Genomic DNA, 20,856 nt, shown 5'->3' on the forward strand with positions numbered 1-20,856 from the left:
CATACGATTCACATCCTAGAGAGTCTAGCATCCACAGAGACTATCCTCTGTGACAATCCCTTACTTGGAAGAAGTGCTACTATTCCTGGCCAATGAGAGACATCACAATGTCTCAAGTGATTATTTACCTATCCATTAACTAGATAAGCTTATTAGGCAAATACAAGCCTGACAGAGACACACTGTGGTGAAAGATGTAATTAAAGTAGATGGGAAATACAGCAAACTTAAAATTAGATTTTATTTATACCCTACCACAATGAATAATTATTTGTTAATTAGACTCAGATCTTCAATTACAAGTGCTCGCAGATCAAGTGTTGGGAATACCCTGGATCAGCCAAGAAATGCAGGACATGTAGATTCAAATTCTTAAAGAAACTGAAACATCTTTTCATTTACATATACCGTTAATTGCAACAAAAAGTCTACTGAAAAGAACTAAAAATACTCTCATGAATGCCGTGTTCTACTTTGCAGCCTCCCGAGAAAACACATAAAGAAGTACATTAAGGGCACCTGGGTGGCTCAGTGGGTTAAAGCCTCTGCCTTCAGCTCAGGTCATGATCCCAGGGTTCTGGGATCGAGTCCCACATTGGGCTCTCCACTCAGCGGGGAGCATGCTTCCTCCTCTCTCTCTCTCTGCCTGCCTCTCTGCCTACTTGTGATCTCTGTCTGTCAAATAAATAAATAAAATCTTTAAAAAAAAAAAAAAAAAAGAAGTACATTAAGAGTTCTCCATTGCCAGAATGACCTCCTGAGAAGCACACCTTACAAAGATCAAAGAAGCGTAAGTTTGTAGGTTAATTCAAATGTCAGTTAAGGTTCTGAGCCATCACTAATTTCTAGAATCCCAAAACCACATGCCTAGCATACTTACAAAGACATTCAAAAATTTTCAAGTCAATGTCAAGTCAAACCCTTAATCCTCAAAAAACTCAGTACTCACAGATAATGATCAGGATCAAATTTGGCCAGCTCAGCAGCCAGGCGTTTCTGCCTTCGTTCAGCTGCAGGAGTGAAATCTGGATCCTTAACATCAATAACATCACTCAATTCATCCTAAGAACAAAAAAGAAAGAATAATTGCTATCTCCCATGCCATCACTGAAAAATTTCACACAAAAGGCCAAAACAAAGGAACCATCTGATCATATTACCTGTGACATTTCAATTCAAATCCAGCAAATGTTTGTTAAACACCTATTGCTTGCCAGGCCCCGCTGGACACTTTCACATAAATTATCTCATTTAATCCTTACAACAAAGTGATCAATATATATTAGAGCTATAAAAGTCTACCATTAAAAAAAATAAATAAACCTGTGTAAGCAAGTAATTCATATCTTCCCCATTTACTCATAGAAATTTGAAAGTTATTAACAGCATGTTTAAATAAATTTCTAGCCAGTAAGATGGAGGTGCTCCTGCCACATCAGCAAAAAAAAATTTAGATAACTTTTACATGCCTGTAAAACTCTGCTTGACCAGAAGTGCACTACACCTAGTCAGCCAATCTCGAGGCCAAGCCAACCTTGGGCGCTATAGTTCCTTCCTTGTTTATTCTCCCCCAAACTAGGTGGACTGTGTAGCCAATCAGATACTTCCTATCTTTCTCTTCCTTGTTCTTTATTCTTCATCCTATAAAAGCTTTCCGCCTTTGGCCCCATTTTGTAATTCTCTAAATGGAGACCCTTTGCTTCCTGAAGTGTTAAATAAAAGTCTGTTTGTATCACTGCAAATTGTCTTCTTTTTTTTTTTCTTTCTTTTAAGACTTTATTTATTCAGGGACACCTGGATGGCTCAGCTGGTTAAGCGTCTGTCTGCCTTAAGCTTAGGTCATGATCCCGGGATCCTGGGATCGAGTTCCACATTAGGCTCCCGGCTCAGTGGGGAGTCTGCTTCTCCCTCTGCCTGCCGCTCACCCTGCTTGTGCTCATGCGCTCTCTCTCACTGACAAATAAATAAATAAAATCTTTTTTAAAAATTTATTTATTCATTTGAGAGAGACAGAGACAGAGCACGAGCAGCGGGAAGAGGCAGAGAGAGAAGCTAACTCTCCGATAAGCAGGGAGCCCACCACAGGGTTCAAGCCCAAGACCTGGAGATCATAACCTGAACCAAAGGCAGTCACTTATCCATCTGAGCCACCCAGGCACTCTGAAAATTATCTTCTTTCAATAGGCAAAACAGTTGGAATATCAACGGTTTGAACATCTACACAAAGACTTCCCTTTTGTTTCTTCCTAAGGTCTAAGTCAGCCAGTCTCAATAAGGATTACCAAATAAAACTTATATATAAAACTGTGTGCATTCTACTTTATAAGCAGATTTAAGAATTTTTAAGGGCAATTTAAATGTATATGATTTTCTATTTTCAAATTTAAAAATCTAATCCTAAGTAATATTCAGCTTTACTGTAAAAACCTTTACCTGGATATACACACATTGATATGTAGCACGTGTCCTAGGCCAAATCCTACAGAAAACAGGTAGAGTAGGAAAACTGTCCGGGATACCATGGAGTTTTTTTCTTTTGGTTGGAATGATGAAGCCAAGAAACCTCACACAATGCAAAATATTCCTAAAGCTATACCTTTTTTTCTTTGTTCAACCTCCCCATTCCAGTTACCCTAAGTGAGAAGTATGGAATTTGGAAGAACCTTCAACTGTATTAGCTAAAAGAAATCAAGGGAAATAACTTGACAGAGTGGTAAAGTCAAACTGAAAACGAGATTTGTAAATGGAAGAGAGGTGAGTGCCTGATAACCAGGCTCAAAGTTGAGAGCTGTAAGGTAAAATACCTGCAAAGAAATGAACTAAACTGAAGGAGCCAAGGAGACACTAGGATACACACAATCAAAATTTGTGCCTAAAAAAATAAAAAACAAAACCTCACTCATTCCTACCACAATCCACTTAGCTTGAGTAGTATCAACATTTAATCAAAGCACATACGAATACTGCAAAAGGGTCCACAGAACTTATAGAAGTCACAACCAGAACATGTTAATACTTCTAACTACAAACATTCTAGGCAAAAACCTGATTACTGGTGGTTCCCAAATAAAATTTTACATTCCAAAAGTTCCTTTACAATCGCTTTTGGGAAATTAAGACCGTATTTTCCTATAGAAATACTATTATAAAAATAGTAGTTACATGCTCATGGTAACCCGCAAGTTTATTCAAAATACAATAAACTTTAAATAGAGTACTCTAGATACAAACAGTGTAACAACCCCGTGGCAATGTTTCCATGGGATAATGCTTTCATAGCTCCATTTTAATCCACCAGAAACATCTCTTCTCCAAGCAGGATAATCTGGACTCTTCCTCTCTTGCTTGCTCACCCACCTGCCATTAGCTCCTCCAGACACAGAGCTGGAAAAGGTACTGACGTAGGCCCTGGGGGAAGAAGCCCAGTTCTACTGTACACATAGGACTCACCTCAGCTAGATAACTACTATGAGAGTCGTTTCCTGCCCACGAACCCCAAGTCCTCCTCCCCAGTACGCATGAGTCACCCAGTCCCTTTCCTCCTTGCCCCAAGGAGCTCCCTGCACGTACCCACGTGTACAGCGCGCACACACACACACATACATTTCTGAAAGCAGCATGATGCAGCAGAGAAACCTAGACTGCAGTCAAAGACTGCTCTAGTCTAACTGTGCAACTTCCCTAGACCTCAGCTTCCTTTCTGTGAACGTGTCTGGTCACACCTCCATTGAGGGGCTGGGTACTACTCTCCTCTTGCTGTAACAAGTTACTACAAACGTAGTGGTCACAACACAAACATATCCTCTTCTAGTTCCGGAGCTCCGAGGTCCAGAATCAGTGTCTCCAGGCTCAAACAAGGGAAAGACAAGGCTGGTTCCTGCTCAAGGTTCTAGGGGAGAATCACTTGCTTTGTCTCTTCCATCCTGGAGGGTGGCTTTCTTATTCCTTGGCTGGTGGCCTCCATGACAATGCCCTTCCTCCCTCGGCTTCCATCGCCACATGGCCATCTTTTTCCACTCTGACTCTCTTACTTCCTTTTTCAAAGGCCCCATGATTAGACAGGACCCATCTGGTTTGGGCTCAATCACCTGCCCATCACAAGATCCTTAAGTTAATCACATGTGCAAAGTCCCTTCCGCCTCATAATGTGACATGTTCCATGCTCCGAGGACTGGCACACAGACATCTTAGGGAATGGGGTGGAAAGGAGCATCCTTCTGTCTACCACAAGCTACGATGAGGATTAAATGAAATAATCTGAGTAAGGCATCAAGTACAGGGCTTGATACATTCAATAAAGTTAGCCTCCTTTCTTTCTGTCTGCCTGTCCCACTACTGTTCCCTGTTACTCCCTGGCTGCTTTCCTACTGAGATTACCTAACCTCCCTCCCCTGCCATTTCCTTACTTCCCACAGCAATAAAAAGAAAAAAGAGATTAAAATGTGCCGCTTCAGGGGCGCCTGGGTGGCTCAGTGGGTTAAGCTGCTGCCTTTGGCTCGGGTCATGATCTCAGGGTTCTGGGATCGAGCCCCGCATTGGGCTCTCTGCTCAGCGGGGAGCCTGCTTCCTTCTCTCTTTCTCTCTCTCTGCCTGCCTCTCCGTCTACTTGTGATCTCTCTCTGTCAAATAAATAAATAAAATCTTTAAAAAAAAAAAAAGAAATGCCGCTTCATTATTTCACCTAGACAAGATAGAAGGTCACAAGTGGGGTATAACCTGGGAGTTTCTGTGGGTATCTCTACATTTCAAAGGATAAATGGACTAAAAGAACCATAGTCATTTCAAAATACTAAATGCACTGAGGAAAAAAAATGGACTTTCCCCACAGCTCACAGCTCTGCATAATCCCTCCCCTGTCCTGCACTTCACCCTCACCTACCTTCTCCTTCTGGCTCAAATCCCCCAGCTCAAATCTACATAGCACATCTTCCATTTCTAGAATTCTGAGTCTTAGCATTTTCAGTACACTTTTCATCATTCAAGACTCTGTGCAAATGCCACCTCCTCCAAGGGGCCTTTTCTGGGCATCCTTGCCAAAGTGGTCACCCTATCCCCCTGCCCTCCCCTGGCCCCCCAGGCTCTCACATCACTTTTTCCTTTCCTTCACTTGTCAGTATCGGAAATATTCTTATTTATTGCTTACATGGTTACTCTCTATCCCCCCACTAGAAGCTTCCACGAGGACAGGAGTCTAGTCAATCTTTTTCCTCACTGTATCCCTAGCACTGTTCCTGGCCTTCAGTATTAAATCATTCATTCAGCAAATACTGTACAAGGGCCTGCTTGGGTGCTAGAAATCCAGAAAGAAACACAAAGACAAGGTTCCTGCTCTCAGGGGAATGGAAACTAGACAGTAAGAATGCAGCTCTCCTTTCCCTCTCCCTCCTCTTTCCTCTGGCTCCCAGACTTAGGACTTCCACATGGAGCTATGTAGCCTGTACCCCAAAAAACACTAATGTCCATGGCAGCACAAACCCCACCAGGCTCGTCTTATATACAGTCACACACAGTCGCCCTGTTCCAACTGGACCCTCAAGAAAAACCAGAACAAACTACAAAGCAAAGTTAGCCTGGAGCAGAGCAACCCATCTATGGCATCAATGAACCAAAGGCAGAAAGATAAGAGGTTGGGACATGTTCAGCTACAGAAGAACAGAAGTGATTCTCTCTCTTTTCTGAAGCAACGTTATGGCCCCTGTTACAAGAGTCATTTGAAGAGGGTTATTGCCAAGAAAAAGTCATGCAGGATTTAAACCAGGCTTATGTTAAGTTTTGGCACAGCAAGGGCAGAGAATCTCCAGATAGAGAATGAAGACCTGTGTGCACATCTGGCCAATAGGTCTCCTGGTGCAGCTGAGGGAAGGACAGGGCCAGCAAGCCAGCATCCTGTGGCTGCTGGCAGCAGCAGTCCCAGGAGCTTGCTGGGCTGGCGCCCAGAGACTCTAGGACTGTTGCTCCTGGCAGCCACTACCGCCCTAAAGCTTGTTGTGAAGGCCTGACTTTGAGCAGCCAGGGCAGTTTTCTAAAGGCGCCCTGGTGGCTGGCAGCAATTTCAGAAGGGAAAGGAAAAAGGGGAGGGGGTAGAGTGGGAGATACGTTAAAAAGAATTTGTTTCAGAAAAAAAAAATAGGGGCACCTGGGTGGCTCAGTGGTTAAGCCTCTGCCTTCGGCTCAGGTCATGATCTCAGGGTCCTGGATCGAGCCCCGCATCGGGCTCTCTGCTCAGCAGGGAGCCTGCTTCCCCCTCTCTCTCTGCCTGCCTCTCTGCCTACTTGTGATCTCTCTCTCTGTGTCAAATAAATAAATAAAATCTTAAAAAAAAAAAAGAAAAAAATAATAATCTTCTTCTCATTATCAGTATGAAATACAGAAGTTTCCAAGCAAATGTAAATGGTTGGAAGGAAAAAATATAAAGGACTAAACCTCCCCATAAAGGGTTAAATTTCTCAGTTAAGAGAAGATACCTGGGTCTTGGAATTATGAATGCTTCTCTTTCTTTGTTATATTTTCGTAATGAATTTATACAGCTTTTATCATCAGAGAAAACAGAGCTATGTTTCATTTAAGGGGGGAAAAACAGACTGTGAAAAAAATGAGTAAAATACGAGCCATCAGCAAAACTTCATGGATACTGTCTCACCCAAAGGCAGAATAAGAGAAACTTTAAACTTGTGAGAAAACAGTATTTGAGAAAATGGTGACGTTTCTTAAACACGTCATTCAAAAGTAGAAGAGATGTTCTCAAATTTCTTAGTGCAGCAGTCACTTCAGTTTCTCCCAGCTGCTCCACTAGCAGAAAGAGATACCACTAACCTTACATGATTACTCAGTTTTTAACCACATGGTGTGACTGTCACAAATAGAGCAGTCACAAATGCAGACGAATTCTGCGAGAAATACCAAGTACGTGAGATTTCTGTACCACTAACTCATAAACACATCTACCTTAATATCCAAGAGACGGTGCACTCTGGTTTACCCAGAATTTTTGAAACTTCTCATATTTCCTAACGTCACAGGGGGAACGGGGGAGAGCCTGAATGGCTCAGTCTGTTAAGCAGCCAACTCTTACTTTCTGCTTGTGGTCTCATGTTGTACGATCAAGCCCTGCCCCATGTCGGGCTCTGTGCTCAATGAGGAACCTACTTGAGATTCTCTCTCTCCCTCTGCCCCTCCCCTGGCACGCGCTCTTTCCCTCTCTCAAAAATACAAGGTGGGGTGCCTGGGTGGCTCAGTGGGTTAAGCCTCTGCCTATGGCTCAGGTCATAATCTCAGGGTCCTGGGATGGAGCCCCATATTGGGCTCTCTGCTCAGCAGGGAGCCTGCTTCCTCCTCTCTCTCTCTCTGTCTGCCTCTCTGCCTACTTCTGATCTCTATCTGTCAAGTAAATAAATAAATAAAATCTTTAAAAAAAAAAAATACAGAGGTGCTTGGATGGCTCAGTCATTAAACCTCTGCCTTTGGCTCAGGTTATGTTCCCAGGGTCCTGGGATCAAGCCCCACATCGAGCTCTCTGCTCACAGGGCAGCCTGCTTCACCCTCCCCTACTCCCCCTGCTTGTGTTCCCTCTCTCGCTGCCTCTCTGTCAAATAAATAAATAAATAAAAATGAGTCATTCCTAATGTCATGAAGGATGCCATAGTCTTCTAATTTTATTCAGGTAAGAAAATATGCTAATTCTTTAAAGCCAATAAGGTATCTACTGGTTCATCCATTGGTAAAAGGTAGATGAATAAGAGCAACAATACCAGCATGGAACAGTCACGTGGAGCCCTGCACAGTGCCTCACACAGGGACATAATCAGGAGCTGTTAGCTGTCGATACACAGACACTGGAGGTCCACATTTCCTACCCAGACAGGAGAGGACTTCAGGATTCAGACTCTTTGAAGAGTTTCAAAGAGTAACGTGGTACACATACATTCCACATTTTATTTAACCCCCTCTAAATCTGAGGCAGCACCCCATATTCAAATGCATTACTATTTCTATGGCAAAATCTGTGAATATGCCTACCAAGTGGGATTTTTAAAACTACTGAAAGACATCAGTTCAGATCAGGTTTTGCCAACAAACTGAATATTAAAAATAATGTTTATTTCCAGAACTTTCTGTGATCCCGATACTACAGACGTGAGTTATAAGCCTGTACTAGTATTACTACTTACATCATCCCTCAGAGTGTTCTCACATGATCTCACAAAGATCTCTTTTTTATCCTATGTGAAGGAAAATATGCACTCCAACTGTTTAGAATAGGAATGTTCATTCAATTAAAATTTGAACAGTCAAAAGACTTTAGATAATCAAACTAAATGCTTGGGAATAATAAACATCAAATTCAGTGGTTCACTTCTGAGGGGGAAACAGCATGATGCAATGAGGGGCTCCAACTATGGAGATGTTTTTACTTTTTAAGCTGGGTGATAGGTACCTAGAGATTTAGTGCCTTAGGTAAGACATTCAGAAAGACATAAAGAGTATTTCAAAATAATTTTTTTTAAATAAACCTCAATTACTTATTGAACATCTTCAACAGAAACAAGAACCTGTGGCTTAAAGGACCTGGCCTAGACTCACATTACAACATTCTGGCAGCTTCTCATCAAACTGGCAGACATCCCTTGAAAGGATCTTTCCTCAACGGCAGTGGCAAGAAACCAAGTTCCCCAGCCTCAGAAATGACATTCCATCGGAATGTACAATCTGTACTTAGCCTGCATGACTTGAATTATCATTCATTTAGAGCCCACAGCAGGTAAGCCCACAACTAACTGACCAGAGAGTGGCTTTCAGCTAACCAACTGAGGTCCATTCACTGTAGTTTCTGCATAGACGAAACGGACTCTATTCTTACTACCTCAGAGATGACCAGGGAATGTGATTAGGGAGAGAGAATATGGAGAGACCATAATTCAGCAAAAAAGCAGAAAAGGGTTTTGAAGGGAATATCTAATCAGCATTATCTGCTCAAGTAAATCCCAATTTTGTTCTCTTTAAGGAGTTTCAAGCACATCTTATATTTTTCAAGGGCAGAAGTCTTTCTAGTGTCTTACTCCTTTTTTTTTTCGAAGAGTTTTCACAAAGTAGTATCTCCTTTAGTTTTCTAAATGGCCTTACAAAGTAGGTAAGTAAATTTATCCCTATTTGACAAAGAGGAGATAAAACTTGTTTGTAGTCAAATAAGTGGCCCATCATCCCAAATCTAAACAACAGTAGGAGTGGGACTAAAACACAGGTTAGCCATTTCTTAGTATATTCAAAGACATCTTACTACAATAAGCCACACTCTAGACAGATTTAACATCCTCTCCCTAAGCAGGGATAAAGTTGGAAAAAAAAAAAAAAAAGCTGTTTATTTTGGTTTCTTTCACTTAAGAAAAAAAAAAAAAAAAACCCAAGTTAATGGTTCACACTTTCATTATATAACATTGTAAAGATGCATTTTCTGTAAAAAACATGGGGACAAAATAGTTCAAAATCTCCTCTCCATTTCATTCTCCCCGCATAGTCTTAAATAAAGTAGAATTTCCTATGTGTTTTGAGGAAGAGAGAGTGATGTCATTCCTTTTTAGCCTAACTGACAAATGATCGGGTTTTAACAAGAGATTACATTCAACCCCCACCAAGAGTAAATAGACAAAAGTGCCTACTGTACACCAAGAACTAAACAATTTGATCAAAAGACACACATTCACTCTCACTGGGAACATTCTGTCTCATTTATATTTATAAAACAGAAGAGACATCATGTAATAATTTTCATTTTTCAGAAGTATAAAACAAAGATTTCCAGGAAGTATGAGGAGAGAGGAGTTCCGTTTTGTATTTTAGAAACTTCATGTCTAGAATACTGAATGAAGTGGGGAAAAAAGAAAGTAACAGGACATCTGACATCTGTAAGCACAGTATGAGTGGGAAGAACAGCCAGAGCAATGGAAAGGAACAAACATCTGTGTCACCACTACATACAAGAAGCTGTGATTTGTGCTCTAAATACGTTACCTCCTACAGTCTTCATAAGAAACCTCCAACTAGGAGCACAACTGAAATTAAAATATCCAAATGGTAAAACCTTATGAGCCAACGTGTTTTGGAAAGACAACATACCTGTAACCGCTGAAACACTCCCGAGCGTAAATTTCCAAAGCCATAGCAGTACCGAGGATTCAGAGCACTTTCTGATGCCTCTTCATAGGGGGACTGTTCAATTTCCCAGTTGAATTCTTCATCCTCATCTTCTATTCCTCCCTCAGAAACCTCAGATGCACCTGAACGTGTTAAATATTAATTTGTTTTAGTACTGGATTCCCTAGGTACAACTTGGGGCGGGGGGGGATAAAAAGTACTGGGGAAAAAAAAATACCTGCCCACGTGTATCAAAAGAGACATGTAAGAATATGTGGAGCCCACTATTTTTAATAGCAAAAAAAAAAAAAAAAAAGAACCAACCCAAAGGCCCATCAATAGCAGGATGGATGTATAAATGACAAATGCAATGAAAACAAACTTTAGCTATAGATGGATAAATCTCACAAAAATATGAAGTGAAAGAAACCAGACAAAAAAGAACACATACCATCTGAATTATAGACAATTCGAAAGCAAGCCAAACTGAAGATAGTAGTAACCTTGAGAGGAGGGAGGGAGAAGTGACTAGAAGGAGGCTCTGGGTAGGATTCCAAGGTATTGGAAATGTTCCATTTCTTGACCTAGGTGGTATTCATTTTATTTAACTCACTGAATTAGAAACCTCTGATCTAAGCTTGAGAGGCCATGGTTTTGCAAAAGACTGAGATGCTGTTTTTGTTTGTTTGTTTTGTTTTGTTTTGTTTTGTTTTTAAAGATTTTATTTATTTATTCGACAGAGAGTGATCACAAATAGGCAGAGAGGAAGGCAGAGAGAGAGGAGGAAGCAGGCTCCCTGCTGAGCAGAGAGCCCGATGCGGGACTCAATCCCAGGACCCTGAGATCATGACCTGAGCCGAAGGCAGCGGCTTAACCCACTGAGCCACCCAGGCGCCCTGAGATGCTGTTTTGCCTGGTCCAAAAACATGACTGAAATACTGGTTCTTTTTGTCTTTAAATTATATGTCACCAAATGAGCTATTTTGCATTTTCATGTGATGTCCTTACCTTATCACCTGAAGGATTTTCCTCCAATTTCCTATCTGCTATATCTCTTTTTCCCCTAGAAACACACAGCATTCCAAATATTCTATTTATCTTTATTTCTTATCTGCAATAAACATACCTATCTCTTCCACAAGTGGTTTCGCAGTCCTGGATTTTCTTGGCGCCAGAAGAGCAGTTAGCATGTTCAGCCCCTCAAAATGCTGGCCAGGAGTTTCTTTGGGCAATCGAATGGTAAAAATTCCTTAAAAATAAATTTATTTTACACTTAGCTCTATTTAAAAATTCAAAGACTTCACAAATAAATCTGAGAAATACATATCTTGGTAAATTATAATTCTATTTTATAGGGCTCCAAAATTATGCCCTTATTACACAGTCAGTGAATAAAAACCAGGATAGTAAAAGGCTTAAATAGGGTTTTTCAGAATCACTGATTCAGCTGTGACCTCTACAAGAAATTAATCTGCTAAAGCTGCAGAATGCTTTAGTCTTACACAGTATTCCCTTAACCTATTGATCATATTAAAGTCTAAGTCAAAATCTCTAAAATTCCATTGCCTGAAAAGGTAGTAGCTTAGAATTAGCCCATAGCCACTTATAACATTTACTTCTGGACTTAAAGAGAAAAAAAAATCTGAATATCTGATCCAACAAATAGCAGCAGTTCCAAAAACACACAAAATCTTAAAGGAATTATAGCCTAATAAAGTTTTCTGATATCACCAGAGACATAGCCCCAAAGTCTAAGGCATACTCAAATTCTATGTACTTCTTCTTTCCCTGACTGGGCTTATCAGCTTCCTCCAGGTTCCCCCCCATGAACTTATATTACATTATATACTACTCCGAATTTTAAAATATTTTACCTTTTTCATTGTACTTAACCATACTCTAATAGAGTTGATCCTTGAACAACATGGGGCTTAGGGCCTATCCCCCTGTACAGGTAAAAATCTGTATATAACCTGACTCCCCAAAAAGTTAACATCTAATAGCCTACTGTTGACTGGAAGCCTTATCAATAACACAGTTGATTAACACATACTTTGTATGCTGTATGTATTATATATTTTGCTACAATAAAGATAAAAGATGAGATACCACCTCACACCAGGCAGAATGGCTAAAATTAACAAGTCAGGAAACAACAGATGTTGGCTAGGATGCAGAGAAAGGGGAACCCTCTTAGACTGTTGGGGGAAATGTAAGCTGATCTAGCCACTCTGGAAAACAGTACGGAGGTTCCTCAAAAAGTTAAAAATAGAGCTACCCTATGACCCAGCAATTGCACTACTAGGTATTTACCCAAAGGATACAAACGTAGTGATTGGAGGGGTCACTTGCTCCCCAATGTTTATAGCAACAATGTCCACACTAACCAAACTATGGAAAAGAGGCCACATGTCTATCAACAGATGAAAGGATAAAGAAGATGTGGTATATATATGTGCAATGGAGTATTACTCAGCCATCAAAAAAAAAAAAGAAATCTTACCATTTGCAACAACCTGGATGGAACAAGAGGGTATTATGCTAAGCAAAATAAGTCAATCAGAGAAAGACAATTATCATATGATTTCATTCAAATGTGGAATTTAAGAAACAAAACAGAGGAAGCACAGGAGAAGGGAAGAAAAAATAAAATGAGACAAAAACAGAGAGGGAGACAAACCATAAGAGACTCTTAACCATAGGAAACAAAACTGAGGGTTGCTGGAGGGGAGGTGGGTGCTGGGATGGGGTAACTGGATGATGGGCATTAGGGAGGGCACGTGATGTAATGAGCATTGGGTGTTATATGCAACTGATGAATCAATAAATTCTACATCTGAAACTAATGATATACTATATGTTAATTAACTAAATTTTAATATAATTTAAAAATAGTAAAAGAAAAAAGAAAAAATGCTATTAAAATCATAAGAGAAAATACATTTACAGAATGGTATTATATTTATTGAAAAAAAATCTGCATAAAAGTGGACCTACACAGTTCAAACCCATGTTATTTAGGGTTCAAGTGTATATCAAATACAACTCAACCCAAATACAACCCTCCTAAACCCCTGGGTACTTTTAAAATTTAATAAATTTGTTTCAATATGCAACTTACCTGCAATTAAAAGCAGATACTACTTTTCCTACCTAGAAAGGTAGTTTCATCATATTTCATTATTACATTAATTACTGTGTTATGGGTCACAACATTGTCATTTAACTCTTTCATGCCATCCTTCCTCCCTTACCCTAGTTTACTGAGATCAATAAATAGTCACTTAATAAATAAACAAGTATCTTATTGATGAGATCCATGGATAAAGGAAAATCCAGTGGTTTCTCTAAAAGCAAAATAAATGGTTTCAAGGCTAGCTGAAATGAAGAACCTACCAATCATGAAAAGAAAATTCAGTCAGCCTTTAAATGCCACCTTTGCACAGTTTCTCTCCTACCTCCATGTTATTAGATTTTAAGTTCAAAAAGCACACAAGAAAAATGCCCATATCTTTTTAATTTTAAAAATTTAATTTTAAAAATCACCCACATCTATGTAACCAATCACCTCACATAATCTGACTTTTAAATGGATGAGGCGCTTGGATGGCTCAGTCTGTTAAGCCTCTGCCTTCAGCTCAGATCATGATCCCAGGGTCATAAGATTGAGCCACGCGGTCAGGCTCCCAGTTCAGTGGAGAGCCTGTTTCACCCTCAGTCCCTCCCCCTGCTTGTGCTCTCTCTCTCCCTCTCTCTCTGACAAATAAAGAAATAAAATCTTTTTAAAAATAAAATAAAATAAAGTAGGGGAAGTAGAAAATAAACTTCCAGAAAAAAGAGAGTATTTAAGTAACTTTAAAAGAAACTGAGAAGTACTTTAAAGGACTGAGAAAATTGTACCTGTTAAGAAATCCATGAGTAATGGTCAATGTGCTTGTTAAGAAACAAGAAAGTATGACCAGGACAAACTGTATCTGCAATACATCTAAAGGTCACCATCATGTCTCAAAGGATTACAACAAGTTATTCTAACAGGAAGAATCCAATGAAAAAAACTAACAAAATTCCAAAAGCAATACCTTTATCTGTATCATAGGATCCTTGTTCGATTCCATTTTCCACAACTCTTCCAGGAAGGGTTAACCTGCGATTTAAATTAAGACTTCATTAAGTCTTTAAAACACAAAGTATAATAAGTGACCACCAATTAGAGTATACATTTGCCATTGAAATCTATCAACCATTTTAAAAGGCAATTCCTCAGCATTTCTTTAATATTTTACAAACAAAATAACTTCCATCTCTTTCCTACCTGAGAAACAAGAAATCACAGATGACTGACTCATCATTCTGTTTGAAACTCCCTAGTCACCAATAAAAGCAATACTGAATGGAAAAAAAAAAAGTAATACTTAAGAAAAAGCCACAATAAATACTAGTTATCACTATTGTTACAGTACTCTCATCTTCCTAATGAATAGAAACTTGTTAATATACCTGGTGCCACAGGAATGGCTCAAAAAAGATGGACTAACTAGCTCCTTCCTCCACTAAAAAGAATTTTAAAATTGGAAAACAATAAAGAAATAACAAGGCCAATTGTTTATTTTGGGCAAACTACTGCTTTAAAAAAAAAAAAAAAAAACCAAAAGTGTGTTTCTCAGGTCTCATTATTACTATACAGAGATTTCCCCTTCTTTCACACTAAAGGAGATGTACTAATTTCTCTGTTTCCAGTTTTACTCTCTTCATCCAGTCCTCCACTGAGGCCCCAGAAGAACTTTTCTAAAATGGAAACAAGACCATCGCTTTTCTTTTGAAAAAACTTCTATTGGTGACTGACACCAGCTAAATAAACTCACTGATACCACCTATCAGACCAGCTCTCACTCCATTCCAAACTTCCAAATGTGACGTTCCTTTCCTTCCCCCCTGCCCTCTGCTCCCTATTCTACCATCATCATCATCATCACCATCCTCACCATCAAAACTTGGCAGGTCCCAAAGGCCCAGGGCTTCACAACCTAGCTACCTTTGATCTTAAGGCTTCCTGGAGCCACAGTGCATTTCCAAACCAAAATCCCTTCTAAGCCCAACAGAAGGAGTTAGTTTAATGCATAAATTCACTTGTTATGATGACGACAAACACTAACTTTACTGTCGGAATTTGAATTGAATCCCAGCTCTGACATTTACCACCTCTACAACTTTCTTTGTACAAGTTAATCAGCTTCAAAGCTCAGATTGCACAAAGAGAAAAATAACAGACTCTACCCCAGGGTTACTGTGAGAAGGAAAGAATAATGCAAAGGGCCCAGTGCGTGGAAGTCGGTAAACACTCCAAAGATATGCTCTATTAATAACAACTTTCTTTTCCTAAACTCTAAGTATAGAGTTAAATTCTTACTGTGTGAGAGTGAAATCCTATCTGTTCACAGATCTGTCACCCAACTTCTCAAGGAGATGAGCGAGGTTTTATTCACCTCTGGTATACTGTAGCGAACTCTATTTTCAAAGATAGCCTGTATCACATCACTCCTCCCAACTGTGGGGTCTAGGTCCTCTCCCCTTAAAACTGAGTAAGCTTGCAAGTGTCCATCAATAAATGAATGGATAAAGATGTGGTGTGTACACACACACACACACACACACGATGGAATATTACTTCAGCCATAGAAAAGAATGAAATCTTGCCACGTGCAACAACATGAATGGATCTAGAGTATCATGTTAAGTAAAGTCAGAGAAAGACAAATACCATATTTCACTCGTATGTGGAATTTAATAAACAGAACAAATGGAGGAGACAAACCAAAGAACAGACTTTTTTTTTTTTTTTTTAAGATTTATTTATTTGAGAGATAGAGCATGAGAGCAAGAGCAAGGTAGGGCAGGGCCAGAGAGAGAGGGAGACAATCAGACTCCCCATAGAGAAGGGAGCGAGATGCAGGGCCTAGTTTGCAGAACCCTGAAGCATGACCTGAGCCAAAATCAAGAGCCAGCCAACCAACGGACTGAGCCACCCAGACTCTTAAAGAACAGACTCTTAACTACAGAGAACAAACTGGTGGTTACCAGAGTGGAAGGGGGTAGGGGGATGGATGACATAGGTGATGGGAATTAAAAGTACATTTATGAGTATTATGTAATGTACAGAATTGCTGAATCACATATACTATAAACCTGAAATTAATACAACACTATATATTAAATATATGGAATTAAAATAAAAAATAATTACTGGGTTTTTTTTGTTTGTTTTTAAAGATTTATTTATTTATTTGACAGACAGAGATCACAAGTAGGCAGAGAGGCAGACAGAGAGAGAGGAGGAAGCAGGCTCCCTGCTGAGCAGAGAGCCCGATGTGGGGCTGGATCCCAGGACCCTGGGATCATGACCTGAGCCAAAAGCAGAGGCTTTAACCCACTGAGCCACCCAGGTGCCCCATAATTACTGTTTTTAAAAAATTAATTCACTTTGTCGAAATATTTTAACCAATACAATAAAGCAGAAGTGACAGTGTGATTTCTGAGGTTAGGTCATAGAGGTGATATGAACCTGCCTTGCCCCTTGGAACACTTGGCTTTGAAACCTTCAGTTCCACCTCCCCAAAGGAATCCCAAATTAGACCATGCAAAGACACCATATAGGGAGGTCCTGAGAGTACACAAAGAGGTGCCCTCCCACAGCCACTCCACCAGTCCACAGCTGTTTTGGCCCCTGCTGTTCTGGGTCCAGCCACCATAAGACTACAAGTGATTTACAGATCTCAAGTCAGAACAGCCCAGCCAAGCCCTTACCAAAACCCTGACACACAACCAGGACAAGGGAGTTAAATAATTATTGTTTTACAACATTCAGGTTGATTGGTTATGCAGCAACAGATAACTGAAACAGTAGGCTCTTGTAATAAATATGTACTGTTCGTTGAACAATTGTTTGCCTGGGCAATCACCAGGCATGGTAATAAAAACAATGCATGGATTATCTCAACCTTCACATAAACTCTTTAGAATCCCTAATATCAGTCCCATTTTACAAATTAGGAAACGGAGACCAAATAACTTGCTATAAGTCCCAGAACTATTAAGCGTGCTGAGACCCAGGTGTGCCCAACTCCCAAGCCCCTGCTACCCAAGGAATGGATGAGCCCATGTGAAGAACACTTTTTTTATATAAAGATTTTTGTTTCTTTATTCGACAGGCAGAGATCACAAGTAGGCAGAGAGGCAGGCAAAAAGGGGAGGCGGGGAAGCAGACTCCCTCCCCGCTGTGCAGAAAGCCTGACCTGGGGCTTGATCCCAGGACCCTTAGATTACAACCTGAGCCAAAGGCAGAGGCTTAACCCCCTTAGCCACCCAGGTGCTCCAAGAACACTCTTTAAACTGTTTCATACATAACCTTTTATCTGGTCTTCATCAAAGCTCCCAAATTTAAGCAAAGTGGTTTCTACTTTGAAATTTGTTATTGTATTTTTTATTTTACATTCCTATCTCATTTAAGATCTTTTCTCTGGGCCTCTGATCCTTCATCTGTAACATATGTAAGTAACAGAAACTACTTTGTAGTACTGTCCTAAAATCAAATGAAATAATCCACATAAAGTATAGATGTGTAATAAAAATTCGGTAAATGTTCACTACTACCCACACCACCTTACTCCCACTCTTCATGTCTTGCCTTAAATACCACTTCTTCAGAAAAGTCTTTCCCTGGCCATATTACATTTAAACATTTAAAAGGCTCCCTTTCATTTTTCTATTACTGCACTTTACTCCTCCCTTTAGAGCACTTACCACAATTTTTAATTATATGTTTACTTGCTCCTTTATTGTTCTTCCACCACTAGAATGCAAACTACTCAAGACACCACCATATCCCTGATACCAAAAATCCAGCCTGACATAAATAAACCAAAGTTAATAAATGAACTAAAGGGGCACCTGGGTGGCTCAGTGGGTTAAAGTATCTGCCTTCGGCTCAGGCAATAATTGCAGGGTCCTGGGTTCGAGACCAGCGTGGGGCTCTCGGGGAGCCTGCTTCCCTCTCTCTCTCTCTCTGCTTGTCTCTCTGCCTACTTGTGATCTATGCCTGTCGAGTAAATAAATAAAATCTTGAAACAAAATTTAAAAATAAAAAATAAATGAACTAAAAAATAGGAAAGTACAGTATACACAAGTAGGTGCATTAAGTCAGGGCCTAATGGAAACCGGAGCAACACTGGTTCAGGCTCAGTGAAGGAACCAGCTTGACTCAAGAGGCAGTTTTTATTAGGAAAGCACAGGAGCAGGAGAGGGAGTTGCAGCTACACCTGAATGAGAAAGATTAGGAGAATGGAGTTTACCTAACAAGCAAGGGAAGGACAAGGGACTGATAAGGTTATAGGAAGAATAACCCGACAGCATCACCTGTAAAAAGAAGCTAATATCGGGCGCCTGGGTGGCTCATTGGGTTAAGGCCTCTGCCTTCAGCTCTGGTCATGATCCCAGGATCCAGTCCTAATCCGGCTCTCTGCTCAGCAGGGAGCCTGCTTCTCTGTGTCTCTCTGCCTGCCTCTCTGTCTACTTGTGATCTCCGCCTGTCAATAAATAAATAAAATCTTAAAAAAAAAAAAAAGCTAATATCAATGCCTATTTCCAAGAAGCGCTGTCAAGACGAAATGAGATACACATAAATACGCATACGGAATTTGCTTCGTGAGTTGAACAGTTAGCTGTTACTCCTGTTGTTACAGTTTTGCAAGAAGAAAATGCAAACAAGTGCTGAAAGGCCCTCACTGAGAATGGACAACCGCCACAATTAAAGGACAAAATGAGAGAAGTAGCAGACGAGGAAAAGGGAGGAGAACGAGGCTCATTTGGTGTCCGTGAGGCAAAGGAAGGAGAGAAAATCAAGAAGTGGGGAGCGGTCAGCCAAGACGTCGACACAACTCTAAAGAGAACGGGGAAGGAGAAAAGTCCAACGGACGGGTCAGCTGGGAGGTCAGCGCGCACCATCCCAGGGCAGGGGAGAGGCTGGAGGACCAACGCGGGACGAAAACAACAGGGAAAAAGTACGGGAACCACGCTGACGGGACAGAAACAGCAAAGGTTACAAGGCTCCAAACGCCACGTTTTACAGCGGCTGGAAATCTCTTTGCGGTGGGGATTTAGCAAAGTTAAAGGCGAAAACGAGCTTCTGCAGCATCTGGAACGCACACCTGACGGAGTCACTTCGTCAGCACCCAAAGCACCTGGGAAATCTCGGAAAAGGGCAATCGGTAAATCGAGAAGGGCTCCCTCGCTCTTTTCCTCCCTCCTCGCTAAGCAGCTAATGGGTAAGTAAAAAAATGAATGAATCGATCAACTCCTCAATCCCCTAAATTCGCTCTTTCCGAGGCCGGCCAGCGGGAACTCGCCTGAGAAAGTACGGGTTGGCGTAGAACTTGAAATCGACCCCCTCGAAGTAGACGTCGAACTCCGAGACCCGGGCGTAGGGCACGCGTATGGCGATGGTCAGGAAGTCGGGGTCCTGGCTGAGGTCGAACGCCGGGGTCAGCATGACTGCGCTGGACTCCCGCGTCCGAGCGGCTCACGCTCCCCGCCGCCGCGCGGCCGCCACTCAAACTCTACAGCGAGTCCCCACACGCCGGGACCCAGCCGGCTAGCCAGGGTGCTTCCGGCTCGAGACGGAAGTGCTCCTGCGTGGGGCAGGAAGTCCCGCCCCCACGCCGGTTTCCATGGAGACTAGACGCTGTTAACGGAGAAAGGGCGTGGAGCGCGGGGATCTGACCGCGGGAACTGAACCAAGAATATAACTTGGAGAAATCCGGACAAGAATCCTCTTCAGACCCATCAAGCCTGTTTCGAGAGACATAGAGATGATTTTTAACCAGCATTGGCTTTGCAGGTAGAAAGACCTGCGTTTGAATCCCTTCTCGGCCACCTGTCAGCTGTGAGTTCTTGGGAAAGTTCCAAACCCTCTCCACGTTTCAGAGAACGCTTCTTTAAAATGACAGTGATGCTAGCCCCTTAGAGATGTGAAGATAACGCGAAATTATGCAAGTAAAGCTCTAACAACGCACCTGGCGAGTTGTCAACGCTCCTTGTGTGGAAGCAGTCACCGCAGTAGCCACAGCAGCGTCGTTACTGTGGTTTCCCTTACTCCTCACCTGCCTGGTCACCAACTCCCCTTTCTCCCTCCCTCTCCGTGTTTCTCTGCTCATTTCTCCTCCTCTCCCTTCCCCTCTCCCTCTCTTTTTCTGCTACTTTCTCTCCCCTTCCGAATTCTTTATTTGAGTATTCTCGTTTATGGAGCGTCCACTCCACTAACCTCATCTAACCTGCACTATGAACTCCAGAGAACACGACTCAGGGAGGGTCCGTACTGTATCTTATAATCATGCACCTTAACATGATCAGAACCCAGAACGTCTGATCCTTGAGCCCTGTTAGTGCCTGCCGTCCCTCTGTCTCCCTTCTTGCCTTTTGTCACTTTTCTCCATACACCTTTAGTCCATGCTCCTCGGATTCTCCCAATGCCGGCCCCACTCATCTCCCTCTTTTTCTACATATTCCTTTAGCCTGCCTTCCTCTCGTTGTATTTCCTGTTATTCCACCAGAAACGAGACTATTCGGGAAATACTGTTTACTTCCTGGCTTGAAATGTCAGTGGAAAGGGATAAGAGTCATCTCTGGGGTAATGAGTGGACCAGATCACTTCAAAAATCTTTACAACCTCCAAGTTTT

At 41.3% G+C, this 20,856-nt stretch overlaps 1 protein-coding gene across 1 annotated transcript in view; it reads right to left on the bottom strand.

Annotated features, from left to right (window-relative positions):
* SHQ1 (SHQ1, H/ACA ribonucleoprotein assembly factor) overlaps positions 1-19,803 on the bottom strand; it is a 102,926-nt gene extending 83,123 nt beyond the window's left edge. The window contains exons 1-5 of the mRNA XM_059390161.1: positions 19,527-19,803; positions 14,208-14,272; positions 11,255-11,377; positions 10,111-10,271; positions 950-1,062 (exon numbers count right to left, since the gene is read on the bottom strand). Coding sequence (XP_059246144.1) covers positions 950-1,062; positions 10,111-10,271; positions 11,255-11,377; positions 14,208-14,272; positions 19,527-19,669 — 605 coding nt within the window. The 5' untranslated portion in view covers positions 19,670-19,803. The remainder of the gene's footprint in view (positions 1-949; positions 1,063-10,110; positions 10,272-11,254; positions 11,378-14,207; positions 14,273-19,526) is intronic.
* Between the last annotated feature and the right edge of the window lie 1,053 nt (positions 19,804-20,856).

Source organism: Mustela nigripes, chromosome 2, assembly GCF_022355385.1.
Source record: "Mustela nigripes isolate SB6536 chromosome 2, MUSNIG.SB6536, whole genome shotgun sequence".
NCBI classification, from domain to species: Eukaryota; Metazoa; Chordata; class Mammalia; order Carnivora; family Mustelidae; genus Mustela; species Mustela nigripes.